The following is a 20,074-nucleotide window of genomic DNA, read 5'->3' on the forward strand; positions in this document are numbered from 1 at the left end:
AGAGGATCGTGTTGTTTGAACTGCTTTTATCATATTAAAATTCTGGTTGAATGGACAAGTCACGTTTGTGTGCTTAATTCTCACCTCAAATCTTGATTGATATTTTTAACGAAAGCTTTTTGTCTTGTGGTTCTACAGTGGGTAGATTTGCAGCCTGAAATGAAGGTGGACACAATCCACAATCCAGCCATCTTTACTCAGGGCATCTTATAACACAAAAGTGGAAGATAACAGGTTTTCATCTTGGAACTCTGCCATGCAAGCCATTTTTGCCCAGTCTCTTTCTTATGGTGGTGTAATGAACTCTGACTTTAACTGAGGCAAATGAGGCCTGCAGTTCTTTGGGTGGTGGTGTGGGGTCTTTTGGTCGGCCGCCCGCTCCTGGGACGATTCACCGCTGTTCCATGTTTTTACCATTTGTGTATAACGGCTCTCAATGTGGTTCACTGCAGTCCCAAAGCTTTAGAAATGGCTTTATAACCGTTTCCAGACTGATAGATCTCAATTAATCTCTCTCTCATTTGTTCTTGAATTTCTTTGGATCTCGGCATGATGTGTAGCTTTTGAGGATCCTTTGGTCTACTTCACTTTGTCAGTCAGGTCTTATGTACTGTAAGTAATCAGGCCTGGGTGTAGCTAGAGAAATTACACTCTGGTGTGATAAACTACACTTGTTAGGTTTTAAATTTGTTTGATGATCTGAAACTTTAAAGTGTGACAAACGTGCAAAAAAAATAAAAAATCAGGAAGGGGGCCAACAGTTTATTTTAATACTTAAAATACAGGGTTTATAACAACAGGTAATTGTGATGCACTGAACCCTCTGTGCATAATATGTAGCCATAGATTGGCAAATGAGGCAATGAAGACTTCAAGACTGCTTTGAGGCTTTAAAGCATCCTGCATTAACAGACAAGCCAAAAGTAAAGAACTAGAAGGGCAGATGCAATTATTGTAGGTCAACACATCAACAAACGTGAGTGTGTTAAGCTCAGAGTTCCCACTGATTCTCCTTTATTGTTGTTGAGTGGTATTTGTATGATTTGTGTTATGCACTTTGTGTTTATTTACAACCTCCCGCTGATGTATTGAATTATGGGTCTGTGGTGCACAAACGTTTGAGGACCGCTGCTTTAGCCAACAGGTCATTCTGTTTTATCATTTTTTTCCTTTTTTTTCTTGGATGTTATGTGAGGAAATATAGCTGGATAAAGAAATGTCAAATAAAAAATATATATAATTTCACTCTGCAGCGCAACATTAATGTGATTATATTGAAGTGGCTGATTCTTTTCTATACCCACTATACATTGTAATATAATGTCTATTGTATTTAAAGGTGTGAAGCAGCAGGTGTGTTAATAACTAAAGTAGCTGCTGCAGTATTACTTCTAGAGTATTATAAATATTTCACACCATCAGATTGAGCTACAGCATCATCTGTAACATCAGGATGAGACACGTTTCACATGCCACTGATTTAGTTGTTTCTGTACGAGTCTGAAAGTTTACACACTTAAACATGAGCCTGCCAACAGGGTTGGACTCCGACATGATAGAGTGAAAGTACATCCTGGCTAAAATCTTACACGGTTAAATGTAGTTAAAAGTATTCAGCCAATAAAAGTATTTAAATGAGGGACAAAACGATCCTATATTTAAATTCATAAAACATAGACAATGAAATGAGTTTAATGTTTTCATGTTTAAAAAAAGGGAACATAACCTATGAGTGATCTACTTATGCTTTACTCTGTTTATAATTTATTCAAACCTGAAGGTTGTAAATAAATTATTTACCATTATCTAGATTTCAGCTTGCTAACTAAAAACAAACAGAAGAACATTCATTAACATTAATGAATTATTGACTTTCCTCAACTTGCTTTCCTTCTACAGAGGTAAAGGAGACATTTTTTTTTTTAGCAGGTCTTTGTTCATTCCAGAATAAGAAAATAATTTATTGAGGAAGGGTGAGGAGGTATCATCACTTCGACACCACAGTCTGGCAAATGTTCCTTCTGCAAACACACCAAGACATCTATAGTGCTAACTACACTGTGGAGCATGTTTGGAAGCTAAACTGAGCCTGTGTGATTATTGTACACTATATATACTGTCATGGGCTTGCAGAGAGAAGACGACGTCATAAGGAAGCTCTAGAATCAGGTGCTTGGGTCCTGAGGCTGAGGCTGAATGAGTGAAAGACCAGAGCAGGTTGTTCTCAGTTGAGCAGCTTCACTGCAGAGGGGCAGCGAGAACCTCACGGGACCAAACTCACTAGAGGGAGTAAAGGATGGTAACACAATATTGTGTAGAATATTCTGCCCATTTGGAAAACATTTATTCAACAGCTCATTCCACCAAATGCAGGGGTGTCTTTTCTGCCTACTCTAATGAGATTCTACAGCAGCTCCTCCCAGTCTGATAAGAACAAGTGAAATTGATTCAAGGTTCAATTTTTGGTTGAATGTTTCTGCTTAATTTTTACACAAACAAATCTTCCCTTAATGATAACCACACAAACTGAATCTGGCTGTATTGTAAACATGTTTTGTATTTTAATAGGCACATTTATTCTCTGCATTTAATTCCCTGTGCTCTTCAGCTGCTGATCAATCAATCAGACAAATCAAATGAATTAAATCAATCAACACCAACCAACCAAAACAATCACACACAGAAAAGGAATATTGATATTTAATGCCTCATTGATTATCACACCATTCTTAAAGGCAGAAGAAAGAAGAAGAGATCTGTCTCAATGATTACAGTGGATTTCTCTTTGCATCCCGCTTCACCTGTTAGGGGCTTCTAATCAGTGCATTTATCACTTCCCACTAACAATTACATAAATAAATACAATTAAATAGTAATTAAAATAGATAAATTTGTTATAGAATTTGTTATTCTAAACAGTTATAATCCCCAAAATGTTTTTATTAAAGTTTAGAAAATGATCCAGACACTTTCAAGAATTCTAAAATAAATTTCAGAGGAATGGAAGAAAAAGAGCCCAGAGACCTTAATTAGAAATACCTTTAAAAAAAAAAAAAAAAAAGTGTTAAAATTTGGCTTTTCAGATATTTAGTATGAAAATACAAGGAATATGAAATATAGAAATCTCCCAAAACCAAATGAAATAAACCCGATTCATGCTATTTTGAGCTTCAGAGATTAAAAGTTCCTGTCATTCACTGCGGCTCTGCTGCCTTTCTAGACCACACTCTCACTCTCGTGGCTGAAGTTGGAGGATTGTGAGCAGTGGCAGCTGAAGTCTATGAAGATTCCCTCTGATTCTGAGTCTAAAGACTCTAGGAGCTGATCTGTGATGGTTTCAGGGCTTGACGAGGCTATGGGTATTGAGGCCGCTTCCTTAATCAGATCAGAATCTGCTTCATGGGACATTTTCTGAAATATCTCTGAAGAACATTGAGAGAAAATCGAAGGATACATGGAAGGAGACGGTAGAGGAGACGTTTCTGTCATTTGCCCTTTGCAGGCTGTCAGAGCCGAGTCGTGTTCTGTGGATGGGTGAGAGGACGAGAGCTGTGGTGTGATGTTCGACTCAGGGCTGGACTTTGTGCTGGAGAATGCCGGCTCTTCCTGACACAAGGTCATCTGGCACACAGAGTGTCGTCGGACTCCAGCACTGCCCACTGATGTGGGCTCTGTCTCGTACTCGGCCACAGGTGTCAACATGGAGACGTTGTAGCTTTTAGAGCGCACTACAGGGTTCCTGCCCGAGGAGTCGAGATGGGGCCAGTGCCGCTGCCAACGCTTCTCTATGACACAGGAAGGAGAAAGACGGTGAAACTGGTTAACTAGGGTGCAGCCATTTTCACAGTTTTTTAAACATTATTTTTCATAATAACATGTCCATTATCCAACCATGTGTCAGAAAGTGTGTCCTTCAGTAATCATGCAGTGTGACTGCTAAACGCTTTCTCACCCAGCACACAGGAGCACTGTGCCACACAGCCGTCATCAGTATAGAGGCCGTGTGTTCCCAGGTACGGACACACAACTTTCTGGATCAGAGATTCCAACTTTAAGTAGTCGTCACTCACTCCTCGAGACTCGTGCACCCCCTGTAACACACCACACACCAGCTCCTTAAACAAAGTGATTCCTTTTAACAGAATAAAAGCAATTCAGCTGTTGTTCCCTAATACAGAATGTGGTCTAAATCTTTCCACAAAGACACTGAGGGAGAGCAACTTAAATTTCATTCTGATTCACTTGCACTTTTTAGAGAAGCCCTGAGAAATATCCAAATATTAGCCTTGCGATACAGCACTAACAATAACACAGCGGCTCATCAGTCTTTCACACAACAAACTCTTTACTAAAGAATTCTTCCCACACACACACACACACACACACACACACACACACACACAGAATAGAAATTGATGATAGAACCATGATAGAACATGACCACAGTCTCTACTATAACCACATCTCTCTTTAGCACCGTAGTGCCGGAAGACAAAGTGACCACTAGGGGATGAGCCAGAAACAAGCTTCATTGCAGCTTTAAAGCATTAAATCGAAAAAAAAACGAAAAAACCTATTTACCTAGTAAAGTTTATACTCTCAAGATTTTCTTAAGCCCACACACAAAGCATAATATGATTCATAGCCGTCAAACTATTTGAAAAGTTTTTTGGAGTAAACTGACCTAGGTGGCGCTAGACCAGTTTTCCCCTTACCTTTAGACGCTTCCCTTTCTTCACTGAGGTAATATTTTCCAAAACAAATATTCCACAAAAATCCACACAGGTCCATTGAACTGAAATCTGTAAGCCTTTTAATCCAAAACGCTTTGGTCGCGCCGCAAATATTCCGTTTGTGTTCCGAAAACTGGAAACAGTAGTGCGCCACCATCTTGTTTTGCCGCTCTAACGTCTCATTGGGGGTTTCAATTCTAAATCTACGTCAATATTTATAGCCCAGGGCCTAACGAATCAAACAAGCCCTCACTTTGAGCCAATCGGTGCTTGTATTGCAGAGATAGACGGCTGAGAAGCCAATGATGTCATGACATCATTTTTGGGAACCCGCCTTTGACTGACAATTACTCCTTCCAATAGCAATGAAATGGGCCGGGACCTCTACAGCTCTTTAGCCAATAAGGAGACGATTCCAACGATATGCAACATGCTGCGTCTCCTCTGCCAGGATCTGCGTGAAAAAGCTGCGCAGAAGAATTCTTGCGTAATCCTTGACCTTTTGTCCCTCTCACAGCTCAGGGTTTCAGGTTACAGGCCTGTTTACACACTAGACATGTAGACAGAGAGTCTCTGCGTGTTTTAGGCCTTTCAAACTGAGCATGCAGTCTTTTAATTCAAAGTTATACAGTAAAGTATAAAATAAACGCTGGACCAGACGACCATGTCCGTAGAAAAATATTTTTATTGAAGACATTTTTGTGTCTTTTGACTTGAATTTTTTTTGGTGAAAGTAAAGACATGTGGTTATGACCCTCAGTTGTTATTTGGTCCCTAACATGTTCCAGAGAAATAAGATTAATCAGTTTATCAGGTAAACAACCCAGGCGGAAATGAAAACCTTCCATTCTAGCCTCTGTAACTTTGTGCCAGTAAGGCCGAGAATCAATCTGACACTAGTTTCTGAAACTAGAGAATCTCTTCTCTCACCCCTGTGTGTCAAATATGTGGGAGCTGTACCACTTTTTGTTGGGTAGGTCATGTAGAACCTGCAAAAAGGGGCGAGGTCCTGTTAATATACTGTGGTGCTTCTGTCAGGGTTTAATCTTGCTTTGAGGTAGTGTTTAATAAAGCAGTAAGCTTTGAGATTATTGACATAATGTTTGCCTCAGAACATCAGTGTAATGCTGACAATCAGCCATGAATTTTATATCATGTATGTTCTTAACAGTCTTAACCATCTCTCTCTTTCTTTTTCTCTCTTTCTATATGTACACTCAAATGGTGGAAGGAATTAGTCTTATTCAGGTAGGATTATAATTTGTCTTCACTTTATACTGTATAATGTGAAAGAAAATGGCTAAATGATTGGATCATAGTCTGATCATTATCAGGGGAAATACGTACAGAGCAATTACACATACCCTTAGTATTGAGAACTGGAGAAAAAAAAACGATTCGTCCTGACTGTAAGATGGTGAGGCTTAAATATTAAATAATAATTTATGGATATGAAGTTGTAAGTTAGTTTGTAATGAATAAATATATTTACCTGCAGTATGAGCAGCATTTGTATGATGGAAGGAGGAACACAAGCATTGGGACGAGACAAAGCATCGTCCAGCTTAATGCTCAGGGTTATAATGTTCCGAAAGTGCAGGAGTGCTAGCTGCCTTACAGTGGGCTCCTTCCCCTACACACACATACGCGCACACACACGCACACACACACGCACACACACGCACACACACGCACACACACACACATACACACACACGCGCGCACACACACATACACACACACGCGCGCACACACACACACACACACACACACGCACACACATACACACACACACATACACACATACACACACACATACACCATATGTGTACACAGAGTGATAACATGTTATGTGTGACATATTTTTCTGAGTAATATGTTTGCTATGCAGTCAGTAGATATTTCTGCAGACAATGCAGTACCTGCACTGGGTAGAAAATGGCCTGCAGCATTGAGAGAACATTGCAGAAGAAAAAGTCCCAGGTTTCAGCCAGAGCGTCGAGTAACTTTTGACCTGTATAGAAAAAAATGTCTATTACAAAATCAATTCCAAACATATTCGAACTCTTAAACCTATTAAAATGTTAGTGTATAAGTGAAAGCAGGTGAGAGCATTGTGCAGCCTAGAGCTGTCTAAATCTCTTAAAGCTTAAAGGAAATGGTAACAATCCACAACATGCATCATATTCACACACACACACACACACACACACACACACACACACACACACACACACACACACACACACACACACAACCACATGCACACGCCCACACACACACATACTGTATACACACATACACCTCCACACCCACACACCCACACACCTCCACACCCACACACCTCCACAAATCCACCCACCCCCCCCCACACGCACACGCCCACACACATACTGTATACACACATACACCTCCACACACCCACACACCTCCACACCCACACACCTCCACAAATCCACCCCCCTCACACACGCACACGCCCACACACATACTGTATACACACATACACCTACACACCCACACACACCTCCACACCCACACACCTCCATAAATCCACCCCCACACACGCACACACCCACATGCACATGCACACACACACGCACACACACACACACACACACACACACACACACACACACACACACACACACACACACACACACACACACACACACACCTGATTGCATTAAATTGGTTCATGACTAGTGCATATGGGTGACACTATTAGAGAGACGTGTGTTTGATCTTCAGGATAAAAACTAAACTTTAGATGTGGGCTGTAGGTTTAAAGTGTTTACCTTCATAGAAGTATATTTTGTCTCGCAGGATGACCATCCCTTTGGTTAGAAGCTGGTTCTGTAAAAATTTATTATATATAATTTTTTTAAGTATATATGGTTCAATATACATATATCCTTCTGTGAAATAAATCATGTATACTTATTAAAAATGTACTTAATGTTTGATTTAATAATAATAATAATAAAGATTTTTAAAATATATTTTTAAATGATGTTTTAGAATTAAATTAAAAAACCCTAGTTTGTATATTTATAAATATGAACTCTATTCAGTTTGCTAATAATTTACTTAAAATTATGATTTTGTAGAAAGTAAGCTTCTTGTCTGGGGCAAGTCGTGGCCTAATGGTTAGAGAGTCTGACTCGTAATCTTAAGGTTGTGGGTGTGTGTGTGTTCACTGCTGTGTGTGTTCACTGCTGTGTGTGTGTTCACTGCTGTGTGTGTGTTCACTGCTGTGTGTGTGTTCACTGCTGTGTGTGTGTTCACTGCTGTGTGTGTGCACTTTGGATGGGTCAAATGCAGAGAACGAATTCTGAGTATGGGTCACCATACTTAGCCGTATGTCATGTCACTTGTTGTGTAGGAGCTTTATGTAGCTCTTTCACACTATTACCACTAAGTGTCTAATAGCAGCACCTGGTAATTTGTCGTGCACGTGCCCCCGTGTGATTAACTTGAGTATAACATTACATTATAACTCAGAACATTAACTAATAGCTGCTCCCTTTAGGGTCATGTTCAGTAATAATCACATCTTATAGCTGCTCAACTTAATGAAGCTCATGTGATGTCTTTAACTGGTATAAACACATCGACGTGACATACGGCTTAGTATGGTGACCCATATACAGAATTTGTTCTCTGCGTTTAACCAAAGTGCACACACACACCGTGAACACACACCCGGAGCAGTGGGCAGCCATTTATGCTTTTTATGCTTTTTTTTTTTTTTTAAGTTTTATGTACATTTAAAACTCTTCATTTTATCCTGATGAGTTTGCTGGATCAAAGATTAACAGGTTACTGCTGGGTAAAGATTTTACAGAAGAAATTGTAGAGATATGTTTGCACAATTTCTTCGTAGCCATATGAAGCTGAGTTATGTGTAGCGATTCGGTGAGAGAGCCGAAGTAAAATCCTGGATCTGGCAACTAAGCTACAACTGGACTGTTGACTAATACTGTAAATAATGTATTAACAAGATCAGTTCACATCCACAAAACAAACTGAGAACATGGATGGTCTGGGTGTGTGTGTGTGTGTGTGTGTGTGTGTGTGTGTGTGAGCAGTACCATGTGAGGGTCAATGCTGTGCTGAGAATAGAGCTGGTTAATAAACATCAGGTTCTTACCTGCAGGTACTCTGAGAAGAAGGAGCCCAGCTCTGTTTTCAGCAGCTGCCTGCAGCACAAAAGCCAGGTAGTAAATGAGAGTAACAGACTGAGTACATGTGAGCTTGAAAATGAGACATTAAATGAACAGAGAGTGAATTAGATGAGAGTACTGAGTTACTGAAAGAGAGTCAGACTGAGAGACAGCTAACTGAAAATGAAGGAGAATAATTAACAAATTGGGTTTTTTTCTTTATTTTTTAAAAGGACTTTGTTCTCAGTATGTTGTAGAAGATTTTCTTGTTATTTTGGTTTAGATGAACGTTCTGTTTTGTTTTTCCAATTTCATTCATTCATTCATTTTCTATCGCTTATCCGAACTTCTCGGGTCACGGGGAGCCTGTGCCCATCTCAGGCGTCATCGGGCACCAAGGCAGGATACACCCTGGACGGAGTGCCAACCCATCACAGGGCACACACACACTCTCATTCACTCACACACTACGGACAATTTTCCAGAGATGCCAATCAACCTACCATGCATGTCTTTGGACCGGGGGAAGAAACTGGAGTACCCGGAGAACATACAAACTCCACACACACAAGGCGGAGGCGGGAATCGAACCCCCAACCAGCAAAGTAAAAAATGGATCATCAGAAATAATGTTATAACTTCTATTGCTGGCCGTCCACCTCTCAAACTCTATAAGCTTATTTCACCCAGTATTCCTCACTGAACTAAATACCAGGAGGTCACTTCACTCACACAGTTGTTCATTCTCATAAACTCAGTGTGAACGTGCACCCTGACATGCATGGACAGAGCGTACACACACACACACACACACACACACACACACACACACACACACACACACACACACACACACACACACACACACACACACTCGTCCTCTCCCTATTTAAAGTTTTTTTATGTAGTAAACTAGTGTTTCTGCCTGTATTCCAATAAATCTAATTTTACTGAACAATGTATTGTTTATTATTTTGATATTACCGAAGCTAAACTATTCAAAACTAAGTGCTCATTAAACAAGTCATTAATTATTTCTGCTCTTGGTTGAGATTTTAATCATTTCAGCTTATTGGAAGGTTTTTCATGTTGATTCTAACAACATTTTTGAACTACAAGAAGGGTTTTATTTAAAATAGGCTCCACGTAAGCAGGCTGACTGGTTGTTAACGAATGGTAAATAATAAAGAGAAGCATGGCAGGAAAGCTGCCAGGTTTGTCTGACTCTTGAACTATTTCATTCAATCTTAAACATTAAAAATAGTGGCATTTCTATGTGTGTTTACTTCTGGTAGAACCAGTAACCGGTTTGGATATATCAAACACAGTTGAAGCTGATGTCCTACTGTCACAAACTTATAATGACTCCAATGAAGTCCTTATATTTCATCATTAAGAGTCAGTGAATACATTTCATATGGTTCAGTATATTTTCCCTAATCTGTGGCTAATGCTGACTCCAACCCTGACTCTTACCCTGAGCCTGACTATTACCTTGATTCTGACTTGCTCTTTAATAGTTTTGTAATAGTTTATGGAAAAATCTGTGTAAATGTGTAAAGTGTAAAGTGTAAATGCGTTCAGTGGAATTGGACGGGATGTGGATGAGGAGTGTGAGAAACACTGAAGGTCTGGAGTTCATGATGCATACCTGACTCCTTCATTTAAAGAGTACAGCTCATTGTCTCCCAGATCTTTCTTCTGGAACATGCCGATTACTGCATTATGGATACTACAAACATGCAAAAACACACAATAAACACACATCATCAGCCCACTGTGTTATAGCCATTTACACTCAGCTTGCGTGTGTGTGTGTGTGTGTGTGTGTGTGTGTGTGTGTGTGTGTGTGTGTGTGTGTGTGTGTGTGTGTGTGTGTGTGTGTGTGTGAAAGAAAATCAGAGAAAACAATGGAATGTGTTCTTTCTTTGAAGCAGAGCCTGTAACGTAGTGGCACCAAACCCTGACCCTGAATTAACCACAGAGCCACATCACTTATTTAATGTTTAAACATGCTTAGTTGGATATTACGGACCATAAAGACCAAAGCTCAAACAGACATGCAAGTGCATCTGTGCTTGAGGAAACATTTTAGAGGATTTTCCTTAAAAGATGTCCTTTGAATATGCATGTATGCTCATATGTCTGTGCAAGGAGCCAGGAGAAGAAAAGGAGGTAGCAAATGCAACACAAATGCACACAGAATAAGAGTGAAAGAAGCAGCTGTTAACACTAAGAGTGTGGAGATGCAGTCCATCAAAAGCACAGCTGAAAGTACTTACCCGAGTAAATGGTTATAAACAATGTTAACTCTCCTCCATAGATGACTTTTATGGAAAAAAATTAATCAGGGACAAAAAGAGACCTTCATAATTCAACATAATTACTTTAAACTGCTGCAACCAGATTGTAAAGCTCTAAAGACATCAGCAGTAGTTATGTATAATCCAGTCTTGTATTGCAGAAAATTCCCTGCAGTAAACATGTGTTTTATACCTATTCCAGATGACGTTGGCCCCTGCCCTGCATTGCTGAGTGCCTCTATCCTCCAAAGCAGCCTTTTCAGTCTTGCCCAGTTCACTGAGGCTCGGCGAACTCATCAGCTTCAGCCTGTGGAGAGTCCGCATGGTGAGACTTGCTGTAAAGTTACCGGCAAGCGAAGAACAACACGGGGAACTTCTTCAATAAGTGGATACAACACAATAGAGAGAGAAGTGAAAGAAAGGCGGCACTGTTGCAAGGTATGGGTTGCCTCCACCCACTCCTCTTTCCTTCCTCTGGTTTTCTCTTTGTGTCTGTCTCTCCATCTCTCAGCCTTACGTTTTTGACACTCTTTCTCTCTGCCTTTTTCTTTCACTATTTCCCCTCTCCATATGTATGAAGTTTTCACACACTCTCTCTCTCTCTCTCTCTCTCTCTCTCTCTCTCTCTCTCTCTCTCTCTCTCTCTCTCACACACACACACACACACAGCAGATATGTCAAATTAGTGAGAGGAGAATTTATTACAGGCAAGAGGAAGGAGAATGGGGATTAGTTATTTACTACACAAACCTACTAAATGCTTGAACAATCAAACTCAAACCAATCCTGATCTTTCTCTCTCATGCCATCCCCACACACACACACACACACACACACAGACTCAGTCCAAACCCAGTGCATTCACACTCTAGTAATCAAACAAAAAAGCCTAGTAGGCGACCAATATAACCCACATACAAATACACAGAGGCCATTCAACCAACACGCTACATAAAGTACCACAGTTTGAAACAATGGCCACAGTCTGTTTGAATTTCCACACCATTCAGCATTTTAGTTCACTCACAATACAGTTACTGCATCAAACCCAGTACACCTTTAAAAACAAGGAAAAAATGCCATGTATTTACTTACTCCATTAAATGAATGGGTAGAACATAACTCCACTCCATGTTCAGGCTTTGAATATAATCAATGGAACAACACCATTAAAACCAGCAAGATAATCTCTTTAAAAAGCCTTTACATCAGTGAAAACCCCACAGAATGGTGTGAGCCAGACTGCAGTGCTCCCCAAGTCAAACTTCCTCTAACAGATCCGTACATACTCACTTCAGCAAACAGTGCCATGATTTATAAGGATAGAGAAGTGAGATAGTTTAAGGAGGAAGAGCAACAGATCCATTCCCGGCATGCATGACAAATCTCTCTTCAAAACCAAGTTAAAAATCTGCGTCCAACAAAAGAGAAGCTCAGCTTTGCATTGTCTAACACAGGAAATGCTTCTTGAGGTGAATACTGTGCTGAATACAAAGTAAGGGAGAGAGGGAGCATGAACGTGTGTGTGTGTGTGTGTGTGTGTGTGTGTGTGTGTGTGTGTGTGTGTGTGTGTGTGTGTGTGTGTGTGTGTGTGTGTGTTCACAGAAGTTAGTGTCTCTAAATAAGCAGGAAGACTGCATTGATGAAAGAATGACATTCTGAATGCAGTTTTTAAGTTCAGTGAGTTGAACAGAGTTGGTTTTAAACTACTAAACTAAACCGACATAAGGAAAGCAAATAGGTTTCCCAAATTTTCTTCATTCTACCAAATCAAAAATATTTCCTTACTCATAAGATCTGGTAAGGTACAAAAATAAACTTTTATTAACCAAAAAAGATGATAAGGAAGTGTCCCATAGTAAACAGTATGCAGTTTACAGTGCTGTGTTGTGCTGTAACAAGAAATAATATAGACAAAGATCAACATTGTTATCAACATCAGCAAACATCTTAGTAAATGAAAATGGCTTAAATAAAGGTCAAATGCTCATTATGAGATTATTATGAAAAGAATCAAAAGTTTTATTACATTTATTTTAGGCAATTTCAAGCTAAAGCTTGAATGTCGGCAGATAAATTGGAATCTTTCTACAGTAGAAATAAATGCTTGAAACAAACAAAACTAGATCGAGTCCCTTCTTAATTCCCCTTTATTCTGTTCTCTCACTTCTGTTCTCTCATGATCGCTTTTTCTATCTCTATCTCTTCCATCTTTCTGTAGCTCAGACAGGAAATACCCTCACAACACATGAATATATTGAGACCATTACCACTGACACACTTGTTCAGGAAACCCACATACACACAAAGTGTGTGTTCAAGAGCAGTAACAGTGGTCAAGTCTTGCAGAACTGTGGTATGATGCATGAACAAACCTTATCGTATGTAACTGCAAAATGCAGCTTTGCAATGACTTTCAATACATTGAAAAATAGATACATAAATAATAATGAAATGCATATCATCATCAGCCACTGAACTCATGAGTGCTGCAAGATTCTATTACAGTATTTTATTTTTTTGAAGAGATTGTTGGTACAGAAAGAACTGAATATTAGAATACTAGTGCAGAACATTATAATCGGAACACAGCACCAGATGATACAACAGACTCCTAGATGATACTATAGACTACAGTGCCAGACTACAGTGACTTTTAAGAGTAAAATGTTTGTAGTGACTAACAATCAGATGCACATCATTGGTTTAAATCATGTACATCTGTGTGTCAGTGAATGGGCGCTAACTGAGTAAGTGGGAGAGAGAGAGAGAGAGAGAGAGAGAGAGAGAGAGAGAGAGAGAGAGAGAGAGAGAGAGAGAGAGAGTTGCAGGCTTGTGTGTAATTCCCTGATGCGTCATTCAGCAGGACCAGCAGGGAGCGCTGTTACTTCCTTGCTCTAAAGGTGAAGTTCGTCTTTAGAAACTAGGTTGGTAGTAGTAGAGTAGGTTAAATAAACAATTTTTGAATTGTGAATTCTGAACATTGGAAAATTCTGAATTCCCCCATCTAGGGCTTCAATTAAATGTAATTAAATTCAACATTCAACAGTTTTTTTAAGTAACTAAAATGTCTAGAGATGACAAAAGCATGAACTTGTAGTGACATTATATTCCTTATCTTTGGAATATTTCCTAGTATTATTATTCTGCATGAGCTTCAAATGAGAGACTGGGGTCAGCAATCACATACATGATGATGAAGTTTACTCCAGCTCATTGTGGTCCTAATTAAAACACCTGTAAGCATAGCAGTTAGACCATGAACAATTGTGCCCAGAGAAGTATGAAAAACGGCATTGAGCTGAGAACAGAAACTTAACTTTGTTTGCTTAAATATGTGACCATACATTTATTTTAACAAAAGAAAAAAAAGATCAAACCCCTTCTAATATGATCAGTGCACAAGCTCAACCAGCAAGTGGGTGGAGGCTAGCAGTAGGGCATTTACCACTTTAACCAGCTCCGTCTCAATAATGTGATGAGGACTGGAAGCTTCCATGTTATTCTTTTACAAATATGAGCCTAGCTGCTATGCTACACCCTTTTCTTGGATCATAGAGATAAAGTGGAGGTTTTGTATTAGCCCATAGTTTACTGACAAGGGTCAAGATTGGGCTTATTAATTTGATTTGGTTTGATTCTTGTTAGCTTAAATGATTTATGCACATATTCTGTGCTAAGGGAGAAGTTTATTATTTATTTGTTTGTTTGTTTGTTTGTTTGTTTAGTTTAAATAGAGGTTTGATTTGTTCTTGCAGTATTTGTTTTATAAGTTTCTACTCACTGTAACAATGAGGTTTTATTACTTTCTACATTACTGTCTGACTAAGTTAATGCTAACTACATTACTAACTACATTACTGTCTGACTAAGTTAATGCTAACTACATTACTAACTACATTACTGTCTGACTAAGTTAATGCTGCACGTTATCTTCAAATTTGTCAAACAAACAAACATAACCTCTAAAACTATTCATGCTAACTGTATTTGTGATTTGCTGGTGCATTTATTCCTGGTTAACTCTGCTACTGTAAACAGTGTTTTTCATTTTGTATTTAGTTTATCTCTCTCACTCATTCACTCATTTTCTACCACTTATCCGAACTTCTCGGGTCACGGGGAGCCTGTGCCTATCTCAGGCGTCATCGGGAATCAAGGCAGGATACACCCTGGAAGGAGTGCCAACCCATCACAGGGCACACACACACTCTCATTCACTCACACAATCACACACTATGGACAATTTTCCAGAGATGCGAATCAACCTACCATGCATGTCTTTGGACCGGGGGAGGAAACCGGAGTACCAGGGTACTATTTTCCCGAATAGTTTCTATAGGGCTACATTTTAAAATTCTATCAGAACATGACTCTAAGCATTCATTAAACTAACCAAGTTCTAGGAGATTCATGTGCACACCAGTAAGAGTTGAGATTATGATTGACATGTTTGAAATGAGAGGAGGTGATGATCTCACATGTCAGCTCTTCAGTACACTTCTATATTTAATACAAATCAGTCAGTTTTAAATCAAGTGTGTACATTCTGGTGAACCTCTAATGAGCATAAAGGTTAACAAATGATGCTCACAGAGGGTCCTCTGGATACTGAAATCTCAATTAATTACTAATTTTTCCACCTAAATAGCTGTTTTAGAGAAAGTCAGCACATCATAAAGAAATTCAGTATAGATGGCCCTAAGGCATGTACTCATTATTGAATTTTTGTTGTTACGCCCATTATTTCAGCATAAACGACTTTACAAAGTTACATTTATATCCAGATTTCTGTGAGATGCCTAGAGTATAGTTATGAACTTGACTAAGGGCTCTGTATTAATTCATCTTTATTCATGACCCACTAAAAGTGCCTTAAAAATGACTAATAAGTTACCATTTCAATTTTAGAGCTCCAAATTTTAGCTGTACTAGCACCAGAACAAAGTATCTGGGTTGCAACTGTAAAGTCATCATCAGAGTGCTACTAGCATAAGTGAAATGAAAAACTAATTAAAAAATACATACTGAACTAAACACATTAAATAAACCAAAGGGTTGGCAATGCCAAAAATCATATGTTACTTACGTTTGTTTTTCTGAGTAAAGATTTCAGGCAGATTCAAAGTGGATGCTTTCTGTTTGCTGTCTGTAAACAAATGTAAAATTAAAATGACATGTTGCAGTAGCGAAAGAAAGAAAAAATACAGCAATAAATGCATATCATGAATAGTGAAGAAATTCCTGGGGGTGGATAATTTGTAAAAGCAGGCACTCTGGAGCTTTGTACAGTACCATACAGTATGGACATGGACCTAGTTGCCTATGCATCCTCACTCCCACTCAAAGGTTTTAGTCACAATGGGATTTTAGTTCCTACATACATCTGTGCAAAGTGCACCGTTTGGTAAAACCACAATTGAACAACTGACATGTGACAAAAAAGAGTCTTCCAGACAGGACCACCCACAGTCATTGTATCTTTGTTCTCTTTAATCTGGGCAGAAAAAAATCCTGTTCAATTATCCTGATAACCTGCTTAAAAAATAGAAAGCATAAAGATGATGTGGATGTTCTTATTCCATGATAGTTGCCACACTGCATCTAAATAAAATGCTGTAATTCAAAAATAAAACCAAGGTTTCTCTTACTGTTAGCAATATAAGATATTAGCGCTTCTGAACTAGGTACCAATTCTCAAAACAATAGAAACTGATTAAAGAGACTGATATCTGAGATCTGTGGCAATGAAAACCTTAAAATGACCTAAAATCAACTAACATCTCATTTAGAAAACTATAGGAACCAAAATAATCAATTCATTAAAAAAATCATGTCATGCCCTATACACATTGGTGAGTTAATGTTAATATAATAATTAGATATGTTTGTATTATTTACAGGCAGTACAGTGTACAGGACTGTCAAAGTCTTAGACACCCTATTCTGCTATATAAATGATATCGTGTTGCTCATGACAAGGCGATAGCAAGAAAAAACTCCCTGAGGTTATATAGAAAAGAAATTTTAAGTGGAGACAGACTAAACTTAAGAACCATCCTCTTCCAATCTTTAGCCTAAGTGAGATCCATTGACAACAGCATTAACTGATTTTCAGGTACAGGAAGCTGAAATCCACAGGGTGGGCCAGATCTGGGAAGGTCTATGATATGATCTTCAGCATGATCAATTTCTTCTGAGCTACATCTGACATCTTGATAGTTTCTGGTCTTTTACTCTGGTCATAATGCATTATCATCCCTTCCCCACATCGGACTCCAAATTAAATCTAAATTGGCCTAAATGTAACAAGGAGGAATGTAACACAGCATACTGGGAAGAATAGTTAGACATTTAGGATATTTGTTAACAACTGTTATGGGATCAAGAACCACATACCACAAATGTTTCTGGTATTTTTCCTTTGATTCTTTTCCTTATTTAGTCTTGGAAAATGTTTTACTTTGCTTTACTTTGTTTATTTTAATATTTCCTGTCATAGGAAATTTCTCGTTTGCATTTGCTGTTACACTTAAATAAAAAACAAATTACACAATCAAGTCAAGAGTAACATATGACTTATGCTATCTAGTGACTAACCTAAGTGACTAAAGTAACTCCATTTGAGGAAAAACAGATCATATACATTCATACTGTATATGTATTTCTGATGTACAGAGATTATCCATCCTATTATCTCCTTTCCTCACTCATTGGAAAAAACTTTGCTCTGTGGATGTCTAATAGTGCTTGTTGCAATAATAACTCTTTAGATACGTGGGACAGAGTCAAATAACAATTTAAATGTAAATTGTAGGTAAAGTAATCAGTATTTCAACAGCTCTTCTTCATGTTTAAAACTACTACACTGTGTTGTATATAATGCCTATTAGCCAATTTCCAGAGCACTGTTCAAAGGGTTGACACTGTGCAGTAAAGTCTAGATAGTTTGAATGTTAGTTAATCATTTTTTAATGAAATGTGGCAGCATGGAGTTTTTAACCTGCGGTCTTTGAGTTTAACGCACCATAAACACTGCTGTAAGATAAGACACTGACTCCACTGACTAATCTAATCCATAGCATTTACTCTGGTTGGTAAAGTTGGATAAGAACCTCAGAATGAGGCAACAGGTGAGAGAGATGAGAACCGGTCTGTTTTTTTACTATTCTGTATTTATTTATCCACAGTATGGACCAGAGTTTGTCACATTACAGTGTCCCTCCGATCTACCAGCACTGCTCAACTGGGTCCACCATCTCTCAGGGTAAGAGGCAAGTATACTACAAGACTCTTCTCTGTTTTGGCACCAAAGTGGTGGAATGAACTTCCCCTAGAAGTCCAGACAGCTGAGTCACTGGCTATTTTCAAACAAGAGTTGAAGACCTACAGTACTTATTCAGGAGCACTTACTAGCACTTCTCTCCCTATTTTCTGCATTTATATTAAAAAAAGAAAAAAAAACTTTTTCATTGTATCTTTGAAAAATGTTTTAAACTCATGGTATCTTAAGTATTTTACATAGTGAGCCAGCATTAATGTATCCAATGATTAAATCACTTATGTACGTCGCTCGGAATAAGGACGTCTGCCAAATGCTGTAAATGTAAATGTAAATTACACAGTTAAGTTCTTTAGAATTCAGTGATCTTCCTGTGTACAGGATGTGTGTAAACTGCCCCTTTAACACTGACAACAGATCTATACATCTATAAGACACTATATACTGTACTATACACTATATACTGAACTATACACTATAAACTATACTATGCACTATACACTATATACTATACTATACACTACACACTGTACTATACACTATATACTGTACTATACACTATACACTGTACTATACACTGTACACTATATACTGTACTATACACTATACACTGTACTATACACTATATACTATACACTATACACTATATACTGTACTATACACTATACACTATACACTATACACTATATACTGTACTATACACTATACACTATGCACTATACACTGTACTATACACTATACACTATATACTGTACTATACACTATACACTATATACTGTACTATACACTATATACTGTACTATACACTATACACTATATACTGTACTATACACTATACACTATATACTGTACTATACACTATACACTGTACTATACACTATACACTATATACTATACACTATACACTATACACTATATACTGTACACTATATACTGTACACTATACACTATATACTGTACTATACACTATACACTATATACTGTACTATACACTATACACTATACACTATACACTATATACTGTACACTATACACTATATACTGTACTATACACTATACACTATACACTATACACTATATACTGTACTATACACTATATACTGTACTATACACTATACACTATACACTATATACTGTACACTATACACTATACACTATACACTATACACTATATACTGTACTATACACTATATACTGTACTATACACTATACACTATATACTGTACACTATACACTATATACTGTACTATACACTATACACTATACACTATACACTATATACTGTACTATACACTATACACTATACACTATATACTGTACTATACACTATATACTGTACTATACACTATACACTATATACTATACACTATACACTATACACTGTACACTATATACTGTGTCCACAGTAAGAGCTGAACACACACAATATCATTGTTAAACATTTTCCTACCGTGTCCATCAGGAGATGAGCTCTGATCGACAGGGTTGATATTTATTTATAAATCTTTACTGTGAGGAAAAAAAAAAGACACAGACTTTTCTTCTAGCTGTCAGTCCAGCGCGCGCGCTGCTGCCTCGATCTCTACCTGC

General features: G+C 38.2%; 2 protein-coding genes across 13 annotated transcripts in view; one reads left to right on the forward strand and one right to left on the reverse strand.

The window, feature by feature from the left end:
• The window catches only part of LOC113645422 (protein PHTF2), a 35,661-nt gene extending 35,606 nt beyond the window's left edge, over window positions 1–55 (forward strand). For all 8 annotated transcript variants that reach the window (XM_047804115.1, XM_047804113.1, XM_047804111.1 and 5 more), the window contains one exon: window positions 1–55. This exon is cut by the window's left edge and continues 1,449 nt beyond it. The gene's annotated coding sequence lies outside the window, so the exon portion shown is untranslated.
• A 692-nt stretch (window positions 56–747) lies between these two features.
• LOC113645430 (proline-rich protein 5-like) lies at window positions 748–20,074 on the reverse strand. Of its 5 annotated transcripts, none has more exons than XM_027151032.2 (10): window positions 12,298–12,477; window positions 11,396–11,509; window positions 10,551–10,631; window positions 8,887–8,935; window positions 7,532–7,589; window positions 6,656–6,747; window positions 6,226–6,366; window positions 3,953–4,091; window positions 3,455–3,785; window positions 748–2,280 (listed from the first exon to the last, which is right to left on the reverse strand). In XM_027151032.2, exons 1-10 carry the CDS (start codon window positions 12,333–12,335, stop codon window positions 2,166–2,168), a joined length of 1,158 nt encoding a protein of 385 aa, XP_027006833.1. In that variant the 5' UTR covers window positions 12,336–12,477; the 3' UTR covers window positions 748–2,165. The 5 variants fall into 5 exon arrangements, with proteins under 5 accessions (XP_027006833.1, XP_027006831.1, XP_027006830.1 ...); XM_027151030.2 differs by lacking the exons at window positions 748–2,280; window positions 12,298–12,477 and adding exons at window positions 16,292–16,351; window positions 19,935–20,074 and having other exon boundaries at window positions 2,538–3,785; XM_027151029.2 differs by lacking the exon at window positions 748–2,280 and adding an exon at window positions 12,496–12,684 and having other exon boundaries at window positions 2,538–3,785; window positions 12,298–12,342.

The sequence above is a fragment of the Tachysurus fulvidraco genome, chromosome 19, assembly GCF_022655615.1.
Source record: "Tachysurus fulvidraco isolate hzauxx_2018 chromosome 19, HZAU_PFXX_2.0, whole genome shotgun sequence".
Lineage (NCBI taxonomy): Eukaryota > Metazoa > Chordata > Actinopteri > Siluriformes > Bagridae > Tachysurus > Tachysurus fulvidraco.